Source organism: Boleophthalmus pectinirostris, unplaced genomic scaffold (assembly GCF_026225935.1).
Source record: "Boleophthalmus pectinirostris isolate CB_2022bp ecotype Guang Dong unplaced genomic scaffold, ASM2622593v1 HiC_scaffold_18, whole genome shotgun sequence".
NCBI classification, from domain to species: domain Eukaryota; kingdom Metazoa; phylum Chordata; class Actinopteri; order Gobiiformes; family Gobiidae; genus Boleophthalmus; species Boleophthalmus pectinirostris.
Genome location: NW_026571133.1, coordinates 15,193,728 through 15,216,703, shown reverse-complemented (window position 1 = coordinate 15,216,703; position 22,976 = coordinate 15,193,728). Strand labels below are relative to the sequence as shown.

General features: G+C 35.9%; 1 protein-coding gene across 2 annotated transcripts; it reads right to left on the bottom strand.

Annotated features, from left to right (window-relative positions):
* Positions 1–209: 209 nt before the first annotated feature.
* Positions 210–22,733, bottom strand: il15ra (interleukin 15 receptor subunit alpha). Of its 2 annotated transcripts, XM_055153488.1 has the most exons (11): positions 22,517–22,733; positions 21,544–21,735; positions 20,173–20,217; positions 16,391–16,483; positions 15,360–15,401; positions 14,740–14,781; positions 11,683–11,751; positions 3,765–3,845; positions 2,978–3,067; positions 2,069–2,135; positions 210–1,984 (listed from the first exon to the last, which is right to left on the bottom strand). In XM_055153488.1, the coding sequence occupies exons 1-11, from the start codon at positions 22,608–22,610 to the stop codon at positions 1,888–1,890; spliced, it is 912 nt and encodes a 303-aa protein (XP_055009463.1). In that variant the 5' UTR covers positions 22,611–22,733; the 3' UTR covers positions 210–1,887. The 2 variants fall into 2 exon arrangements, with proteins under 2 accessions (XP_055009463.1, XP_055009464.1); XM_055153489.1 differs by lacking the exon at positions 20,173–20,217.
* Between the last annotated feature and the right edge of the window lie 243 nt (positions 22,734–22,976).

Genomic DNA, 22,976 nt, shown 5'->3' with positions numbered 1-22,976 from the left:
ATTCCTAGAAATAATCTTTTTACATTTACTGTTTTGTACAGTTTTATATCTTTTACATGGTTAAATATAGCTAATGTGGCTAAGGTTAAAAGACTGAAGTTCTGTAAAGGTTTTGTGTTATAAATGGCAGTATTTGGCCAAAGTGTGTGTTGTATTTGCATGTGAACAGACTGTGAGCAAACTAATAAAAAAAAAAAGGGGGAAATCTCTGACTTTAAACAAAATTTGTTTTTTCTTTATTCCTCTTTTTTTCAGTAACATAACATAAATGGGCACACGCAGACAGTGACTCCCTCTTTTCTGTTAAAACAATGCCCAACATGATAATGCACAGTAAATGCAGCTGTTAAATTTTACTTACTTTTACTCTACGTACTTCAATATAATAGAGTAGTATGTCTTTACCAAAGAGGGCTAGTGAAAATGTTATGACTTTCAACCACATAGTTCAAATTTAAAAAACTGCTAGAACTGCTAACTACTAGTAGTACATCTCAAAAAAAGACATGACTTGACTGATTTTCTGAGACACTGAATTCTGAGATTTCATTATCTGTAAGCCATAATCATCAAAATGTCAATAAAGGCTTGAAAGCTTCACTCTGTGTCACAGGTCTATGATATATGGACTTCTGAAGTGAGTGACAAAAAATATAGAACTTTTTCTTTAAATTCAAATTTTTTGGGACAATGTAATCCCTCTTTAGTCCAGGAGTGGTTCAGAAAAAAGGTTTCAGGTTTAGGTAGTCCGACATCTGGACACTGTTAGAGCTCTGGAGAGTATAAATTATAGTGTAATTTCATTTCTTTTTTTTTTTTCTTTTTTTTTATCAGATCAGTAACTTTTCTACCACTGCCTTATAAAATATAATTGTTTTTTGAGGGATGTATTCTAAAGACAAACACCTGTAGCCTCTTTAGAACTGAAAGTATTTTATATACTTCTGAAAAAACACCACTGTTTCGTTGAATAATCTGTGGAACATGGCCTTACGTGACTGAACTAAAACTCCTGTTTTTAACCATGTAATATTATGAGCAAGGACACAAGCCAACAGAAATGGAAAAACTTCAAACTTTCCCATAACACCCCAGTTGTTTCTGCTATTCATAATTCATGCTTTTTATGCTTAGTACAACTAAATTACTATATTATTTTAAATATTTTCAAACCTAGCACAACATTAGGGCAACATCGGGTTAAGTACAATGAACTGGAAACCAAGACAACATCAGACTTTGCTCTTTTTGCCAAACATCTGCAAAAGATCAGCAGTTAAATCCTGACATATGAGAAATGAGATTTTACAGTGTTCTAGTTGTGGATTATGAAGTGAATCACCACCTAAATGACTATAAACTGGTAAATTTAAAATACAAGATGTAGCATGTTTACACAGATGTTAGAGTGTGGTTATGGTGGGAAAATGACTTCAATAAGAAAATGAGATAAATTCCAACTGTGTAAGAATTTAAAGGAAAACGCTCTTAAGATTTCCTTTCTGGCACATGACATTCTTTTAACGTCTTGTGTTGCGACTAATCTAAAATCCTTGAATAAACACAGAAAGGAAATGAGTTAGTTAATACTTTGAGTTGGACAAAAAACAAGATAGAAATTGTGCAATACTCCAAACCACAATAGTTACACAGTGCACTGCATCCTTAAAAATTGTACAGTGGTAGTCATTGTTGTGTTGACAGATGAGTTTATAGTCTTTTGTTTTTTCACCACAATCATTTTGACCAGAAAATAACCTTTAGTGTAATTCTTGGATTAAATTATGCAAGAATGTTGATGCAAAAGACATAAAATACAGATATACCAGTCTTTAGTCCTATATTTTACACTGTTTTGTTTACATTTGGGATTCCTATGAAACAGCCTTACACATCCCCATTTTTTTGGCGATGAAAGGGTACAGTTTCCTCCATTGATATTTCTAATTCAGTGTGGGGTTTGTGAGTTCTGTTTCTTGATCTCCTGTAAATAACAACATGGACATTTTTTAAATAATTTGTCCCAACTCAATTCTCACAGATCAATAATTGTTTTATTATGACTTACTGTTTGTATAACCAAAAGCCTGCGCCACATGCCGCCACGATGATGAGCAGTATTAGAAGTGGTGTGACTGACAAGACAAGGAAGAAAAAGGTAAAAAAAAAATAATAATAATAATAAATGACAAAATGGTCTGAATGATGAGACTTAATTCTGATTCCAACAATTCAATTTTAACAAGATTCAAGTTTATCAGATTCATTCCCTGAACTAGAGGATGTATTCATTATAATAAACTGCCTTGGCATAGGTAACAGTGGTATATAACTGTTAAACTGCTGCAGTAATATTTTATAATTTATAGCAATTTATAAAAATATATATATATTTTATTTGGAAAAAACATGTATTCTAGTTCACTGCTTATTTTTATTGTGATGGTATGTGTTAAACGTGCTAAAATGTGCATGTAAATAGTGTTGAAAATGTTAATGACAATGCAATTAAAGGTGCTCTATATAACTGTGGTTTGGGGATCCTGCCATCTGCTTGTTTCCATCTAGTGATTAAAAAAAATATACATGAAACATGCATATAACCTCTCCATGTATCTGACATGTAACCTGTTTAATGCCATATTATGGAACATTCAAGGCCAAGAAATAAAATAACCACAGAGACCAGCAAATAATCTTCCTCCACCAGAAAAGTTACATAGTGTACTTTTAAATACCCTTTTAGCTTTAATTGAGAGATTAAAGTTTTAATTTTATTCTAATCTGCTCTGCTTTTTTTTTTTTTTTTTTTGCAGCTTTTTGTAGCCTTTTAAGTTGCACTAAATTGGTATGAGTAAGTTCATAGGGGTATGAGTCACTTTCCACAGAACTGACCAAGCCTCTTCAGTGAAACATGAAATATTTTCCTCCTACAATATAGAAAAATGTAGACTGTAGTTTTAATAGTTATCCTCACCGGTAGTGGCCACAAGGTCTATCCCTTTATAGGGCAAAGTGCTGTTGGAGAGGCTGCTGGGAGATGTAGTTGTTTCTGTCGTCCTGGACCCTGTCAGAGAAAGATAACAACTGAAAAAAGCTGATAATACGTTTCAATCTGTTATACTTTTTCTGCATGTTTTTTTTTTTCTTTTAATAATGTCTGACGAATACTGGTTTTACTGTTATCAATTATTATAGTTCACATTTTTTTAGTACAGTTGTTTATACTGATGTTTATATTTCTCTGTTCTACAGTGCTGATTGTCTAGTGAGAATTAAACAGCACGTTTGTATGTACACAGTTCTAATAGAATAGGGAATTTATTTATCTAATTCATAGTATATTTGGGTTCATGTATTAAAGCTGTGCCAATTTAGACCTGACAGAAGAAAACCACATAAGTCTGAACTAAGGTCGGGTGGGGGGGTTCAAATAGTTTCAAATCTATAAGTTTCAAATAAAGTTACAGACGGTACCTTTAAGTAGAGTACATTTCAATATTTTCACTCAAATTCAATACAAAAAAACTATTAACATTATAATTATCTGCTTGGTTAATTTACTTGTTATATTATTTTTGTTATTACCCTTTCCCTAACCTAATCGCACTGACTCATCCTGCTAAACCAACTATTTCAAGAGAAGATCAAGTCAAGGCAAGAATACAAAACAAACTGATTATACAAACAGTTATACAACGGTTGTAACGGGAAAAAAAAGAAAAAAAAAACGTATGTTGATATTGATATGCTGCTAGATTTACCGTGGTTGGTCATGGGAGAGGAGATGGTTGAAGATGAATGAGTGATCAGTGGAACTGAAGATGGAGCTGTGCTTGGTGTGTCTGTGGATACAAAAACCATAATATTTTATATAAGAACATGCGATCAAAATCAAGATAAATACCTATAAAGACTTAACAATAGACATACAATCTGACAACACAGTGCCGGCAGAGTAAAAGGCTACAAAACTACAGTACGTGGCTATGACTGTGTTTGTGTGCAGTGCAGCATGTGGCATAGCAGACACAGTTACAGTGACTACAGTGTATGATGCATTGATGCTAATGTTAATGTCAGTGGAAACATCCAGAAAATTCTTGTATTTTTGATATTTTAATAGGAGTGTTCCCAGTCTCCGTGTCATTCCCGGACTGTCTGCAGTGCATCTTTTAAAAGTGAGAAACAAACACTAAGGGCCGTATCTTGCCCCGAGTCTTAGCGCAAAGCACAAGTGAGCGTGTCCAGGTGGGGTGTACTTCACTGCTGGAGGCTGGAGTGGGATGGTACAAGTACATATATGGTGACAGCATCTAAACCAATCTGTCAACGCTGTGGCATTTAAAAGCACTGCCCATGTGGGTAAAGGTTGCAGTCTTTGCCTCATTATCAAACAGCAAAGCGGAGTGCAGGGGAAAGTTATATATAAACTTGATATAATAAAACAGCTCCAGAGCCCCGCGATGCAAGTACACACCAGCAGAGGCGCAAGGAATATACAATTTTGTATGGGCCATGACAGACCTGACCGGGTTTGTGTTATGAACACTTGCGCGCATATCTGCCCCTCTCATGCACGCGCACCGCTGTAAACCCGTGCACGCGCGCAAAAATCAACCTTTTATAGTTTCCTCTGCGTTCGTTTAAGACCAGTGTCTGTCTCATGCGCTCCCATCCCATAACAGACCCGCTGCTTTCTCGCTCCCGCTCCCTCTGTCTCGCCGTCCAGTCCCACAGACTCACCTGAGGCACAAGCGTCTATTGCTGCTCCCGCTGACCGCTCACATTCACTGGTGTCCAGTGCATTTGGTCCCACACAGGTGGATGTCTCGCGGATTATGGAATACGTTTATTGTCGTATAAATATTTCTGATGTTACAGGTTTGTGCACAGATACGATACGTGCGTCTGCTCCGCTGTCACAGCCCCGAGCTGTCAGTGAATGCGCGCGCAGAGTCCGGCCGCGAGAATGTAAATACATCGACATCGCAGCATTAGGACAGAGACAGAGTAAGAAAACAGACTTTAGGACATCACTGTAAACGGCCTCATGTGAATGAGCAACTTTTGTACAGATCCAGATCAAAACAAACTCTAGAGCAGAGCTGAGCCGATACAGGGAGCGCGCGAGGGGCTGTGCTCTGCTGCAGGAGGGCATCCGGATGACTCCCGCACAACACACGGACATATTATGAATGTTAAGCATTTATCATCCTAAATATATTTCCAAATAAAAGAAACTTTGAGCATGTTACACGTTGTTTTTCAGTGGAATCGTTTTATATTTATTTTTACGATTCTGGCAATTCACTAACGCACAACACGCCCTCAGTCTGCTTCACTCCACCTGATATTCAGGCACTGCACACCTCCGTTTAGAACTCCACACCCCACACTTGCGCCAGCGCTGAGACTGGGGGCAAGATACGGCCCTAAGACCTTCCAGAGGAAATACTGGATGGATTGTGTTCACCTGGTTTTTTGGTATAAATTGGAGTAAGAAGATTATTTACTGGCCAGTGTTCTCAGAATATTAAACTTGTATTTTTACAAAGCTGTACTGTAGTTACATAACACTTTTGAATAATTCTTACCATATGCTGTTTGTGTTTAAAAGTATCGATTGATATCGGGTATTGGCAGATACTTAAAGCCAAAGTATCAATATCGGTATCGGAACTGAAGAAACTGGATTGGTGCATCCCTAGTTAAAAATGCACATATTTCAATTATTCGCTAAAGTGCGCACCAGTCTCTGGCCCTCTCTCGACCCTCTGCTTCGTCTATGTTTTGCTATGTGGCCCCTTGTTGAAAAAAGTTCGGAAACCCTGCTGTAGCTGAAGTATAAACCATCTTCTTCTTGTTTGTACCAAAGAACAGCTGTCGTACTTTCAAGTTCTCTGTTTCCTGTTGAGTATTTCCAACTAATTCAGTCACACTATGGCTCTAAAAAACCTGCATCACAAGTAAGCCTACATATGAACTGCCTCCGGACCATTGAGACAGTAAATAGCTACTAGGAACTGTAAATCATGGAAACAGCCTTATAAAATCATCCTCAATTATTTGGACAGAGCTCCACCCCTAAAAACATGTTTCTGCTACACTTGTGTTAACTGCAGCTACATCTGCATCTTTACCTATAATGCACTTTAAAAATAACACAGGTTGACCAAAATGCTACAAAAATAACCATTAAAAACAATAAAAACAACAAATGCATAAAACAATAAAAAACAAAAAAACAAGAAATGAATTATCAGATGAGTCAAGGATGGACAATGTTACGCACTATTTTCACTATTTTATTTATACCAGTCATCCCAACTTGGGTTTGTCCCAGTTTTGAAAAAAGCCAGACTAAAGTGCGTTTTAAAAAGAGATTTAAAACAGGTACAAAAGAGGCTTGTCTAAAGTGCAAAGGCGGCTCATTACACTGTTTTGGTGCTGCCAGCGCAAAGGCCTGGTCCCCTCTAAGATTCCCTGGTCCCCTCAACTGCTCAACCAACTGCTCAGAGACTGCACAGAAGTCTAAGCATGGAGGAGATCAGAGAGGTACAGCAGGGCGACACCATTCAAACACTTAAAGGTCCTATATTACACGCATTATTATTGTGAGCTTTAAGCCAAGTTAGAATGTTGTTACCTCACTCACACAACCTGGAGTTGTGTTTTGTTTCATTCACATAATGTTTCAGTAATCCCGCATTATTAGTTGGTCTACATATCCAAAGCTCAAAATGCTCTGTTCCACCTTGTGATGTCATGAAGGGGTAGTTTTCAAAATAAGTGCTACCTTTTACCTTTAGGTCAGTAGAGATGAGCAATTCCAGGTCTGAAATTATCAGGTGTATGGCATTTAAACCACACAGGAGCTCTTCCTGTATTACCACATGACATCAAAAGGTGGAACAGTGTGTTTTCCATTTGAGAGAACAACTTTGCCTTAGTATGAAGGGTTTGTGTGTTAAACATGTGTGAATGAATCAACAAAAAACTCCAGGAATGTTTTGGATGAGGAAACACTGGGTATAGCCAGTGAAGGGGGGATAAAATGGGGGGCAGTGTTTTCCATTAATACAGGAGACTATGTTGGCCCCGTATAGTCTAAAATTCTCCTCCATAGTCTAGAAACAACCGGAACTACATTGGCATCATAAAATTACACTTTGTTAACCATTGTCTTAAAAGTAACTATATTATATAAGGACTGATATTAAGAGTAAATAAGCAATAAACATAATTTATACTCCACAAATTGTTTAAAATGAAACTATTTAAATCTGTGCTCATATTTTCAAATGCCAGTTAAATGATGAGCAGTCACATTTTGGACAAGCTGCCGTCGAGCAACAGAGGACTGGCTCAAACCACAGTGCATGTGTTACACAGCCGAGTGCTTATGATGTTTATGGATCACTGTGTCAAAATGTTGTCAAGCAAGAAGTTGCTTAACTTTTACCAGATGCTTAAGGTGGAAAAGCTGGTCCCTGGTCTAACAGAACAAATTTAGCATGAAAGTTTGGCCCAAAATAGATCCTGGTCAAATGGTCACCACTTTTACAGTACTGTACATATAGTTTGTAGCTGTAAAATTGCAGTATGTCACTACAGCTTGACGGTCTGTTACCTTCATGTTTCTATGGAATATTCCACAGTATGACCTGAATTACAGGTTGTGTTATAGCTCAAAAATATCTAAAAAAACAGGCATTCTGACTGTGACCAGGCCCGCCTCTCCACAGATCTGACCTGTAATTTCGTCTACATGAAGATAGAAAGGTTTAATGCCATACTATAAAACATTCCAGACAAAGTAACAACATCTCCATGGAGAAAAGCATTTGATGGACCCTCCACCAGAAGAGTTACACAAAGCACCTTTAACACATTGGAATTTGCTATTAACTACTTTCTGACCATTAAACCAGCGACTCAGGACCATAGTAGTATGTGTTATCTGTCCCTTTGCTTTAGTGCTCTGTTGATAGTGTTCCCCTCTGATCTGAAATTATATATTATGTTCATACATTTAACAGTTTTACATGTAAAAAAAAATTAACACATTTTTTGTTTGGTCAGAATATACTGTTCACATCAAAAACTTAAATTCTATAAATCGACAGAAGTTCATACCATTGACTGTAAAATATTGTATCCACGCTTTCACCACCTCCAGATTAGATTACACACCCTCTAAAACACTCAAGACATCCAAAACTCTGCTGTCCACCTCCTCACACACACACACCCAATCCCACAAACACATCATCCCTTTCCTCCAGAACCTCCCCTCACTCCCTATCCCTCAGTGCACCAACTTTGAAGTCCTCCTCATCAACTTCAACTTACTCAAACTTATTTTTAACACATTTAGTTTGAGTTAACGTCCCAACTGTGAGCAAACCAAATACACAAAAATACACAAAAATACACAAACACAGCTAATAACTTAAAATCTGCTAAATTCTTTATCAAAATCTCAACATTTTATGCTTTATTGTTCTAAAAATCTCTACAAAATACTTTCTTTTTACTCTTAAAGTAAATTTTTAAACATGTACTTCAACAGTTTTATGTAACGCATTTTCGGACTATAAGTCACACTTTTTTCCATGGTTTGAGTGGTCCTGTGTCTTATATTCCGATGCGACTTATATATTAAAATTGTCAGACTGACAGCCGTGAGAGGGCGCTCTAGGCTTGTGTGTCAGTATCTGGTACTACTATTACTCCTGTACCACTGTCACTTTGCACTTTACTGCACATGCCTCCTGTAGAAAAAGCCCACTGTCCTGCTGCAAATAGTGAAATATGCAGCTGAAAATGGTAATCGAGCAGCAGAAAGAAAGTTTGGAGAGAGTGAGAAACTTGTGAGAGACTGGCAAAAAGTGGGGGTGGATAACACAGCTTCACGGGAACCGGGCCGGATGAGGATGAAGAATTCAACTGATTTAGTGATTTGGAGTGAGATCGTGAGTTTGGTAAATTTATATTATGTTGTTTTTCCTATAATTATCTGAATAACTGTTAATATGTTACGTTAACATATTAACGCCTATTCAGTCTGTTGTTCTCTATTCTGTTGTTATTACTATAACTTCCTTTTCAAGATGAAATGTTGGTTCTTGGTCTCTGATTTTATAAAATACATTTCCCCAAAAAGTGCCACTTATAGTCCGGTGTGACTTATATATATGTTTTTTCTTCCTCATTCCGCAGTTTTTGGCTGGTGCTACTTATACTCCGGAGCGACTTATAGTCCGCAAAATACGGTAAGCAGATTTTTTTCATGTGACACTTTAACTGGATACTTCATCCACTACTGCTCCTACCTCTCAGACCTGCTGCACCCCACCCCACACTTGATCCTGCTCCCTCCACCTCCTGTCCCTCCCCTTTGGGGTGGAAGAAGTACTAAATTTTGTTACCTAAGTAAAAGCATAGATACTGGGGCAAAAAAAACATGAAATGTATTACATGAAAAATCTACTTAAGTAAAAGTTTAAAATTGTACTTTTTTTTGAGATCAAATAAAGCTATAAATGTACTGATTTTGATAAATATCTTTTTATTCTAGTTATTTTTAATTATAATTATATTTATTGCTATATTTTAGTTTGCTCAAATTATGAATGTGTTAAAGCGCCTCAAACACAATCATAAAAAATACTTTTACTTTTCAGTCCTGTTCAAAAATGTAGTAAAGTAGAAAGTACAGATACCCACTCAAATGTAGTGAAAGTAAAAAGTATCCATTTTAAAGTCTACTTACAGAAAGTACGGATACCTAAAACTTTTACTTAAGTACAGTACTTTACTACTTTTACTTCATTACATTCCACCACTGCATCCGCTGCAGGACCAAGCTCCCAACCTGAGGAGCCTTCACCATTGTGACATCCATCCTCTGGAATTCTCTATCTCCGCAACTCCATGGCTGCACAGACCTCACCACCTTCAAGAAAAATTTCATGACCCATCTATGTAGAATAGCTTTTATGTTTAACTTTTCTCAATATGATTCAGTGTTTTTATCTTCCCTATATTAGTCAATGAAATGCTAGTGTAAAAATTATTGCAAAAAGAAACATCACGATTTTCAGATTTTCACAATTATAAAAACCATGACCAAACAAATCGTGAAATCATGCTTGTCTTTTAATAATAATAATGATGTAATAATTTTAATAAAGTTTAATAATTTAAACCAGCAACTGTTTCATGGTTTGATTTTCTAGCTTTCTGTTGCTTCAACAATTTATGAAGTCCTGTGAGACGACGAATTCTTTCCGACTGAGGTCATGTTCCTTTATCTACACGAGAATGAGGAACCAGTGCTTCTGTTCTGTTCTGTCCGTTAAAAGTCAGTTGTGAACAGTTAACACATGTTTGACCATAGATGGAGGGTCAAAGTTCCTGTGAATATGTGTGGTTTTCCTTAAAATAGAGATGCAGAGAAAAAGATGACAATAAAAGTTATAATAAAAGTAAAATGTAATTTCCAGTGCAACAGTTCCTTGAATGTTACTATGTGGCCATTTTACTTATGTTGATATAAAACACAATTCAAAACTTATTCAGGAAAGCTATAATTGTTATGATTTTCAGTATTTGTTCAAATGAGTATCTAGTTTCGGTGCTATATCTTGTTAACCATTGTACAGTGCACAGTGATTACGTTGCAAATGATAGACCTGCTGTTATGTAGTTATGTCACAATGGAGGAATTCACTGTCAAGACAGGTCTTAACACAAAAAAATAGGTAAATACATACATAAAATTGAAGCCAAAATAACAAACATTTTACCAAACATCTAGAAGATATACAAAGACAGGCTTTTTAATGCTTTTTATAAGCTGTAGCACTAGAGGACCTCTCCCCACATCTAAACCAGGACCCGAGGAGTCTCAGTCACTATTTACATTAGTGTAGCCTGCTTCCTTTGAATAGATTGGGGACCATTATTATCTTTATGTACACTGTATGTAGTTTTGATTTGTTTTGACTTGTGCATCCTGTCTCCCTCTGACTCAGACTCAGTCCAGTTCTACAAGTAAAAAAAAAAAAAAATGTTCTGACAGTTCTTATCCAAACTGTCTCTCTCCAGTCCCAGTCTTTCACGTATTTCACAGTAAAGGGGAAACTGATATGGGGAAATGCTTTTCCTGCAATTTCATTATTACATGAATCTCTCGTAAAAAGGGTCTCAGAGAACAAGTATATGTGTGATGTGTGGCGTGAAGATTTCCAGATTGTTTTCCCAGACACCAGGCTCAAAAGTACAGAGGTGATCAACAGAATCTATATTTTGCTGGGGGTGTTTAGGAGTTACCATGGTGACACAATGCACACAAACAAAGAAGAAAAAGTAAATGGACGAACACATTGTTATTATATTGGCTAGCTTGTGACTGCAATTATATGTGTAAGAGACTTGTTTAAGAGCACGGATCATCTCACCTGTTCCACTTCCAGTTAAATTGGTTCTTTATAGTCAGATAATGTTAAAATAACACAAAGATTCAAGACTGATAAAGCCACCTGCTTATCTCTTGAAAATGTTACTGCTTTCCCTAGAATTTTCCACAGCATATAATTAAAGTTATGAATCTCCATAGAGACGCCACCAGGCCAAGTTACAGGTCAGGCCTGTGGAGACGTGTTCACATGTTACCTGAACTGTGGTGTGGAGGGGCGATGGTAGAGGTGGTACTGGAGGAGACGACAGCGTAAGTGGGAGATGCTGCAAAAGAACAAAACAAAGTAATATTTAAACTGGTGGTGGAGTCGTGATGTTGTGCGTGTCCTCTTGTAAACGAATGTGAGAGTAAACATTGCATGTCTATGTACTTGTCTTTGTCTTTGTTTGTGAGTCCCTGATTTGTCCACCAATAGTGATTGAAAATGTGGATACTTCTTAAAGTGAAAGTATGTAGCTTTTCTGGGAGTGATTCCTTAGATTTAGACAAACTTTATTGATCCACAGCATATTATAATAAAAGAGAAATGGTATCATAGATTCTAAATAACTATAGCAGAAATAGCAAGTGACTGGTGTCAAATAAGGCATAATTATATAAACATATGTACAAGTAAAAATAAAATATAACAATATAATAATAAAAATATATCTCAGCTATATACAAGAGGTCATAAGGAAAACAGTGCAAAAATGACGATGACAGGACATTACATTGATTGGAAATAAATAAATAAAACATACTTCAGAACTAAACTAAACTAAACTAAAACAGCTAAATCAACAGGTGGTTTAGTTTAACTGAAATATGTTTAACTGATGTTTTCAATGTTCCAAACATTTCCAAACAGGTGGGAGGAGACTTTAACGTTTCTCTGAGCCAAGCCTGTTCTGTTTTTCAGTGCCATAAAATCATCCATAATGAAAAAAAAAAAAAAAAAAAAGCTTTAATTTTGGTCTCTTTAAGCAAAAAAAAAAAAGTTACATACTGAGGCTTTAATTTGTGATATGATGGGAATTTCATATCACACTAATTTCATTGGTGTCATCTTCAGATAATAATCGAGGCTTAGATGAATCAAGGAAACAGCATAATCCTTTGTTCATCCAAGAGTGGTTCAGTACAAAGGTTTCATTTTTAGTCATATGGACACTCTTATGTGTTATAGAAAAAACAGTGTCCAGATGAAACCTTCTGTAGCCACATTATATTAAATAAATAAAGGACATTAATTTAGTTTTTCAAATCTATTGCAACTATGAGTGTCACGATAATTACAATATCGACTTATCGTTCAATATATGAAAATTGGAACTAGTGCTGTCATGCGATTAAAAAAATTGAGAGATTAATTAATTATGATCTGTAATTAATTAATCTAATTAATCTATTTTTAATCTCACCTAAAAATTGCTGAGAAAAGCCTTCAATTTGAGGTATTTTCATTTAAATTCATTATTACATTATTGTGGCAGATCAAAAGACTGATATAGATTAAAAAAAGTGACTTTATAAAGTCATTTATTGTTTAACAAATCTCTCCAATTTGGCTGTTGAGCCCAAGTCTTAATGAATAAGAAACTGTTTGCTGTAAAGTAGCAAAGACGAGGAAATCTGAACATAATAACTTTTGTCTACTTAAAGACAATAAAAAGTCCAGTCTTTCCTTAACCATATTATAAATATTATTGATAGAGAAATGCTTTATATATGAGATCACTGGTTTTAGTCCTGGTTTAGACCTGCTTTAGTCCTACTTTAGTCCTAGTTTAGTCCTGGAATGAGTTAGTCCTGGTTTTAGTCCTGGTGTTAGTTCTGGTTTAGTCCTGGTTTAGACCTGGTTTAGACCTGGTTTTAGTTCTGGTTTAGTCCTGGTTTTAGACCTTGGTTAGACCTGGTTTAGATCTGGTTTAGACCTGGTTTAGACCTGGTTTAGTCCTGGTTTTAGACCTTGGTTAGACCTGGTTTAGATCTGGTTTAGACCTGGTTTAGACCTGGTTTAGTCCTGGTTTTAGACCTTGGTTAGACCTGGTTTAGATCTGGTTTAGACCTGGTTTAGACCTGGTTTAGTCCTGGTTTCGACCTGATTTAGTCCTGGACTGGGTTAGTCCCTGTTTTAGTCTTGGTGTTAGTTCTGGTTTAGAGGCGCACAGGAGGAAGCGCGGTTTACGCAGCGTACGCAAGAAAACGTACGCGGCGCACGGGAGGACAGCGGTGTCCGCGCAGTAACTACGGAAGGAAACGTGGTCCGCGCGTTCTCAGGTTAATGACGATGATGAAGGTGTGTGTTTGTTTGTGTGTGTGTTTGTGTTTGTGTGTGTTTTTGTGTGCGTGTCCCCTCATGTGGCAGGTCACTATAGGACAGTAGTGCAGACATCATGAGTCTATGCAGGTTGTTTTCACCAGTGACATTTAAGTTGTAGGCGATTTTATATTTGTTATTTTCTTTTATATTTCACGTCGTAAGAAGAATTTCCAAGACACGAATGTGTTTTAACCTGTGCACTGCTGCTCTGTTCTACTGGCTCTTCTCGTCCATTGTGCGACTGACGCCGCGAACGTGAATATGACGTTTACGTCGCTCTTACTGCGCGCGTTTTGTGTGGGTTTCCGGCAATGAGTGGAATTACCGAAATAAAAAAAATTATAAATGTGTTTTTATTTTGTGTGTTGTTGTCCCAACAACACATAAAAACAGATTTTATAATAAAGCAACTCGCATACAGAAACACTAAAGTTAGAGATTAAAAATGAGATTAACGCGATTAAAAAACATAACGCGCTAAATATGACTGTAATTAATTAATCGCAATTAACGCGATAATTTGACACCCCTAATTGGAACATTAATTTTTCGGGCTCAGTATTTATCATGTGTACTTTTTCTTTGCAATATTGGGGAGATTTTCACAATTTTTCTGTACCATGATAGGATTTGGGCTCAAGAGGATAGAATAAATAACTTCTGTGAGTAATTACTGCTTCATTCTGCTATTTATTTGCTGCAGCTCAGAACTTTTATTGATACATAAAGAAGTTTCAGTAACATACTTTACCGTAATATTTCTCTGTAGCAATATATCATGCTTCAAAATGTGTTATTGTGACAGGCCTACTTGCAACACCAATAGTTAAATTAAAATACTATGAAAATTATCTACAAAGGTTTGATAACATTGCCCTTATGGTAAATATATTAAGAGAGACCTGTGAAATGTGTATTGATCAATCCATTTGAAAGATGAACTCACTTGTGCTGTTCTGTGATAGTGTTGTGGTTTTTAATGAGCCCTCTGAAAACACACAGGAAAAGACAAACAGTGAGACATTTCCTTAATGTATCTCCAAAATAGAACATGGCTGTGAGTTCAAACCCATGGACAGACAATTTTGATTGGCATAACAAAACAGTCTTGAGAATATATCAATAACAACACTTAGTGAAATGACTGAAGATTTGTAAAACGTGTGTCAAAAAAGCTGGATGCATTATGATGCCCCACCACTTGTGATAATGTGAACCAAAATTTGAGCCTGTTGGGGTGAATGACCTTGGAGGAGGTCGTAAAAGTACAACGTTTACAAAAAATGCCTTGTAAAGTTTAATCCAATGTGGCTGACCCCTGGGGAAGTGTATGTCAAATTTCATGAGTTGGTTAGGAGAAAAAGTTTCTGATACGAGAACAATGTTCCACATACATTTGTGGAAATCACCCACACATTCCTAAGTGATACTAAGAAGCATTTCGCCGGCTTCTGGCACTCAGTTACTATAATCTACAAAGGTCTGATAATATTGCCCTTATGGTAAATGTATTGAGAGAGAACTGTGAAATGTGTATTGATCAATCCATTTGAAAGATGAACTCACTTGTGCTGCTCCGTGATAGTGTTGTGGTTTGTAATGAGCCGTCTGAAAACACACAGGAAAGAAAAACAACAATGAGACATTTCCTTAATGTATCTCCAAAATAGCACATGGCTGAGTTCAAACCCATTGTTACGATCCAGCTCTGCTAGGTACAGACAGACATAATAACACAGCTGATACTACACATTTGTCACAGACAAAATTAGCAAACTTTCCACCATCCAATCATCATACACCATTAACAATTTTTACAAGCCAATTAAAAAATGTACCAAATTCAAACCTATTGCATAACCATTACCAATTCATAACTGTGGGACAGGGTGTTATGATATCAGATGAGCCCCCAATTTATTATGACCCAGCTCTGCTAGGATCAGAGAGGTAACAAAAACCAACATGGTTTATACAGTACAGGACTTGATAAACAAACACAAAGTCAGTACTGACTGACAGAAACACAGTCACCACAGTGACAGAAAACAAGAGTCATATTAAACACAAACTAGGGCCTCTTTTACAGAGTCAAGTACAGAGACTTGACAGACATACTCTAACACACACAAAACGGCATACTGGCCACAAAGGCCAGCAGCCCTGAACAGGTGCAAAAATATAGTTTTGCTAGACATAACAACTTGAGAATATATCAATATCAAAATTTTGTGAAACTATTACGATTAAACCCTTAGGATTATCATTATAATTATTTGTGATTATTGACACCATTACCAAACAGCTGTAAAATCAAGTCACTGTCTAATACATAGATCACTTCCCACTAAAATGTTGCACTATTCTGATTATTATTAACTTAAGGTACACTTTGGTTAAGCTATTATTTCTAAAGTACATGCAAACCCAGGACACAGATAGAGAGAATTATTGTTTAATTTCTATCATCTCATTGTGTTCAGCTCAGCGAAAAACAGGACAAACCTATACAATTATGAGCAATGTATGAGCTGGATGTGATGGTTTAATGTTTCACCAGGACAGATAACCTCAGGCTATTATAAGACAGACTTTACCTGTAGTGTGCCATGGAGGAGGGGCAGTGGAGGTGGTCTCCAGATCTGCTGTTGAGGAGATGATATTTGGAGTCACAGCTGATGTGGGAGGTTCTAAAAAAGAACAAAACCAATACATTTAAGTAAATAAAAAAACATGTGGAAATGGTCTTGTGAGATTTTTCATATGTGTTTACATTTGCCTTGGACAAATAAGGGTTAACATTGTTGAGTTACACATCATAATGATGAGTTACACATCATAATGTGTAACTCATCTTGCATAATCATCTTGTTCTAAAAAGCAGAGTTACAGTGACAGCAAAAATATTCATTGTGTTGGATGACTGAAATATTTCTAATTTGTTTAGTGGTTTGGTTCACTGAACTAGCCTGGCAAATGTCACAGAAGGTAGCCTGGATCAGTAGTGGCTATGTAAACGCCAAAATATCTGGCAGGTGCAATGCCAATTGCCAAAAAATCTGGCAGGTGACAATAGCAGCCAATGCTGTGGCAGCTGCTGCTCTCACTGGATAAATTTTACAAGAAATATGTAGCTTACAAAATAAAGATTGCACACATCCAAGTACAAAATAACAAAATAGTGAATAACTAAAAATATGAAACATTAAATATTAATGAATGATAATTAGTTCTCAGATATAAACATTCAATGAACCAACCTTTCTGACCAATAATTAACTCAGCCACTTAAAGTTTCCACCAAAGTCACATCATTCCCTTCAGAATTACTTCATTCTCTTCAGAAATACTTGAGTATTTTTCATTACATTCTCTTACCACATCATAGTAGTCATACGGGTCAAGAAACAAAAGCTAGGGCTGTCAAAAGGATCGATACAAAGATATAAATCCATACTAAAACTAATATAAAAACAAAATATTCATTTGATCAAATATCGTTACTAAAAATAACACAATTAAATATGACTTTGCCTGAATCATTTTAGACAGGGCTGGACAGAAAACAAAAACAACAAAACAAAACACAAATGTTTTTCAAATTACAGGTTTCAGTACTACAGCAAAATAAGTCAAAACTAAAAACAAGATTCTGTTTTTTTTGTTTGTTTCTTTAATGCATGTGTTTTTTATTATGTTGAGATAAATCAGAAACTATTTTTCTTCTTGACATTGTAGGAGATGGACTTTGAGTCAGAGCCTGATCTGTAATGTCTGTAATGGGCCGAGAATGAAACATGACTCCAGCATACACAATATCAGGACACAATAAATGGACTCAAAATGAACTGACAACTATGTGCAGTGATGGTATTTTAATCATATTAAAACAGACACTGCCAGAATGGTTTATCACACCATGCATGCAACCCTAAGGCCATTGCCTTTCAGCATGGAGGTTTAGAGTTAGGTCAATCAGTCAGAGTGCTCCAAATCAAATAACTATACAGTGCTACCAAAACTTACGGCATGCAGTGCTACAGAAACATACGGCAAAACACATTCTAACATCTTTTAATTTAAATGTAAAGTAAAGATGAGAGGTAGAGGCTAATATGTTGAGATTTTATTATTTAACCTTTTGTAAAATCACTATAAACAATACAATGTTAAATGGGGGTGAATTATATAATAACATCCCTAAACGTGTATCATGATTTGGCTAAATAAGGGTTCATTTTTATTTAATTACGAATGAAGACCCTGCTAACTAAAGTTATCTGCTTCTTCACACTCACTGATACTGGTTTCATCAACATTTACACTACACAAAATTCTGCCTTCATTTCTGATAATGTTGACATTTAAGGGAACATTAGCTGATAGAGGTGAGATGTGTGGCAGTTGTTTGCTGTGCTATATTTGCACAACTTTACAAAATACAGAATAATACATATTACATTACAGATCTGTAATGAGATTAAAAGGTTGAGCAAAGCTTTCAGGAAATTGATACACATCAGTAAACAATCTGCAAATGGGATAGCGAAGAGTAAATGAACCTGTGATTTTCTAAACAAAGAGATGGATTTCAGCAGTAAAAGCTTCAATATGTTACTGATGGCTTTTACACAGTTTTATATTTCCTGAACATTGAAACATTTTAGTAACATTCAGGTTTCAGATGCTAGAGTTAAAATCCAACTTCTATCAGTTTTTTGTTTTATGACTTACTGATCAGTTTAGACTCAATACTTGTGACACTACAATGATTAAAAACAAAAAACAAAACACTTTATTTAGACAATAGAATATCATTTTCAACATTAAAGTGTGTAATGTGGCCTTATGTCTGCGTATCCCTCAGTCGTCCAGGTAAGCTCTGTAGAGGTCAATGGGCGTACACTACTCTATGTGGCCTTGTACTTATTCTTTCTAAAGCTCTTCAGGAAAGGCTAATTTCTGTCCTGTGAATGTGACTTTTTTGATATTGACACTTGTTGAAATGAGTATCTAGGTTGGTTTTAGTATTGATTAGTATCTGATTTTCGATACTTTAGACAACTGTAGAACCTTCTCTGGAAATTAAATGACTTGAACTTAAACCAAAACCAAAATAATGTTCAGTATTAAATTTGTGATCTTAGAATTTTATTTTATTTTATTGTTTTGTTTTTTTTTGGTGCTGGTGTTGTTTATTGAGTCTGTGTGTGTGAAGGAGCCTCAGGGATGGGTGGAACAGTGTTACGTTAAACTTAATCCTAATTTGATATCTGACACAATATCTTTGTAAAGAAACATCAACATATTTGTTAACATTCTATTATTAGAAAGGGCTAAAGGAAGTAACAAAAGATATCCTAAGAAGCAAATTGTTGATTTTGGTGTGTATTGTAAGATGATGGCTTGCTTAACTGTTTGACTAATACCATCAATACTACTACTACTATTATTACCAACACTGCTACTACTGTTGTCCTGCTGTAGCTTCAGTTATATTTTCTCATACCTGTCTGACAAGTTGACATAAGTACAAATGTATTTCTTTGTGGTTATCACATGAGATTATTTCTTTGATAGTGGGCTCCTGCTAAGACATGTTTTATTGGAATGTGTTATTGAAAGTTGTCAAGCAGAAAGTAGAAACTTGTTATTTAATAGTATGTGTCAAAAGGCCTTCCAACTATTTATACCCCTTCTCATCAGTAGTAAAGTAGAGCTCACTACTATTACTACTACTACTACTAGACTGACATAACAGACCAATATTTGACTTTTTTGGGCCCATATTACACTATTTACATATTTATGTTACAATGTTGTGTTTTGTTTCATTCACACAAACCCTGCATATTTAGGCTGCATTCTTCTCTAAATGAAAAACACTTTGTTCCACCTTGTGATGTCATGTGATAATAATAATAATAATAATAATAATAATAATAATAATATAATAATAATAATAATAATAATGATAATAATAATAATAAAGAAATACTCAAACATGTGTGAATAAAACAAAACACAACTCCAGGTTTTTGATGAGGTAACTGCATTTTACCATGGCTTAAATCTCACAAGAGTAGATTTTGTGTGTTTTTAAATCTCCAGCACAAGCCAGTATTTTGTTTTGGTGTATCTGCTCCCTAAGAAATACACACAAAGCTTTATATTAACATTTTAATACAAAGAGATTATAGGTTTGTGGTAAAAAGACATATTGTCCCAAAAATATTGGCAGACTGGCCATCGGGTTCTCTGTATTCTAAATGGTATAGGCTATGAAAAAAAAACATATGGGTCCATTTCTAGTATAAATATTAGAAAAGTCCTTAAACCATACATTTATGTGGATTTACTAACAAAACAAAAGACTTACTAGTGCTTACTGGTGTTGTTTTTGGTGGAGGGTTCCGTGGATCTACTGTAGAATAAAATCACAATTAGAGTTTATCTTTAGAAAGAAGAATAAACCAAGAGGTTATTTTTTTAACATGTCTCATATCCTCACAGTTTGACATCAGTCATCTGGTTTTATCTATTAATATCTTTCCCTGATCTACTTTCTCTTGAGGGCATCATGTCTCAGGCTTTATATAGTCCTTGTCAAGAACCATATGCTTTTGTAGAAACATATTACTGTACAATTACCAAGGGATCAAAACCACTTGTCTCAGCTTCCACACATTTCATAATTACAATTTTTCCAAACTTGGTATGATTAGACATTTATCTGTTTGCACCATGTTGCTGAAAACAGTGCTCCTCTTTGACTATTTCAGAATACTTGACTATCCAGTTTTTCAGCAGAGGGAACTAGATGCCTAATCCAAACACTGAAGGTGGAAAATATAGTTCATTTTGAAACAATAAATGAAATACCAGTGCAGTTAGGAAAGACAATATCACAATTAAATTTTCTGAGAGTCAAAACTACAATTTGGATTTAATCAGGATTTTATATTGTCTTGGTAAGAATCAACTGAAGCTGTCTGGTTACAAGACTCACTCTGAGCATGATGCTGCATTCATGTGATCTGCGGAGGCTTTGGAAAATGTTTTTGTTGAGCAATCGAGTTGACAAATACACATGAACTCTAGAACTAAACCAAAACCATCCGCCCAAGTTCCACACTTGACGACACCTGCTCTGAGAAGATGAACCAAAATCACATTTGAGAATTTTAGCAAAGTAGCATTTTCTAAACAAATAACCTACTAACATTTAGAAAGTTAGTAGTAACAACAACTCTTCGCTTACTGGTTATCTATTTTAAATCAATAAAATGCTGTTAATGAACTCACTCATTAACAGCATTTTAATGATGGTGATAAAATGTTTTCAGAGATAAAAGCACAAGAATGCAAACAAGTCGGAACCCCAACATCTCGGAATTCTGAGTTCCCAAGGACCACATGAACGGAGCATAGGAGAAGTGGGTGGGAAAGTGTCAATATTTGAGCATAAAGTTACATGTATGTAAAAGAATGGCTTATCATTTGCCATGGAGACCAGCAAGTGATGGCAGTAGGCCAAATTAGAGGTTAGATCTATGGAGAGACAACCCTACTCACAGAATTTGTGTTTATGAAGGTATTAAAAGATATATTATTTTAATGCCATTCTGTGGAACATTCCTGGCAAAGGAATAACTCATCTCACATTGAGTCAAGCAGATGGCAGACCCTCCACCAGAAACATTAATCTGCACCTTTAAGTTAAATGAAAGACATTAAGCCAGAAAGTTACCTATACACACAAGTCTGTAGTCAGACCACTTGTTGTCTTTACACCGGATAAGATTGGAGCTCCCTGCTTTCCTCACATATCCCTCGATACATGTGTAACGAAATCTCTGGTCTTTCATCTGGGAGCAATCTGGGGTCTCAGTCTTGGGTTGCGGAGGGATAGGCTCACCTCCGCAAGTACAGCTGGTGTTTGCTACAGAAAAAAGTGAACAAAAATACATCAGTGCAAAGTGATAATCAGGCTGAGGGACACAGAAATGTAACTGAAGCATATACAGACCACCAGGAAGGTTTTTTCATCGAAAGCAAAACATACAGGCTACTCTCTTTGACACTCTTTTGACATTTACATTATGATAGAACCTCTTCTCAGTATATATCATTATTATTGAATGTTTTTTGTGGAAATATAGTGAGGATGAATCAGATTAGGTGGTGCAGTTGTATTGTAGGAGGCACATCTTGTACTACATAATTGCTCTTGCAAGAGAAAGACAATATGAGAGATATTTAGATTGAACCATTCATTTAACAATAGGAGTACTGGAATTGCTAAGGAGAAAAATCTTTTTTTTATCATTTTGGGTTGTGACTAGAGGACTGAGGTGTGCTTGATAAGTTTTTTTTTTTAGATTATCTCGATTAATATGAATAGTCTCCCTACGGTACATAATAAACAAACTATGTGCTTGGATTGTAAAGTGAATAGAAGACCTATAGTCAACAAAAAGCTTATCCTTTGCACAGTATAACGTTGTCCTTGAATTAGGCTAATAAAAACGAAGCCATTTTTAAATAGATCCAATAAAAATAGTTTGCGACCAAAGAACACAACTTTAAATTAAAAAAAGCCCCGAATATTTTCAAAAATTGCTGATATTGTCTACAGATTACTATACAACTGCGTCATTTTTGTCGCAATAATTTGTACTTCGCAATCATCTCCATGTAATTTGACAGGTAGCTCATCTCACCGGTCTGAGAGTAACACGTAGATCCCAGCAGCAGGTAAATTCCAAGAAAGGCACGTTTTATGCACACCCGAGGTCCCAATACGCGTGGATCCATTTGAGCTGAGCGAGAAGTTGAGTCAAACCATTGCTGCCGCCCAAGTACTGTGCCGTGGAGACCATTCTCGCTCCGTGAATTCCTCTTTCCACACCAACACTATCATATTGGACTTTCGCTTTCACTCCCACTTGTTTGTACTGTAAACGCTCCTTTTAAAGGAGGAGGAGGGGCGGTCACGTTTGTTTATTTATTTATTTATTTATTTATTTATTATCATTATTTTAATCTATACTGTAAATGTTTATTCATAACTGCTTATTATTTTTTATCATGTGGTATTATAAGTAAAAGTTTAAGAATTATAGAAAATGAAAGCCACCCAACCGCTAGATGGCGCTGTGGTAACTGTGGTAACTTATCCCC

Excerpts from the sequence above, each read along its gene's own strand:
- il15ra (XM_055153488.1), bottom strand. The coding sequence starts at position 22,610 with ATGGATCCACGCGTATTGGGACCTCGGGTGTGCATAAAACGTGCCTTT. Across the intron at positions 21,736-22,516 it reads TACGTGTTACTCTCAGACCG|CAAACACCAGCTGTACTTGC; the intron begins GTGAGATGAGCT and ends TTTTTTCTGTAG. Across the intron at positions 2,136-2,977 it reads AGACCTTGTGGCCACTACCG|TCACACCACTTCTAATACTG; the intron begins GTGAGGATAACT and ends TTGTCTTGTCAG.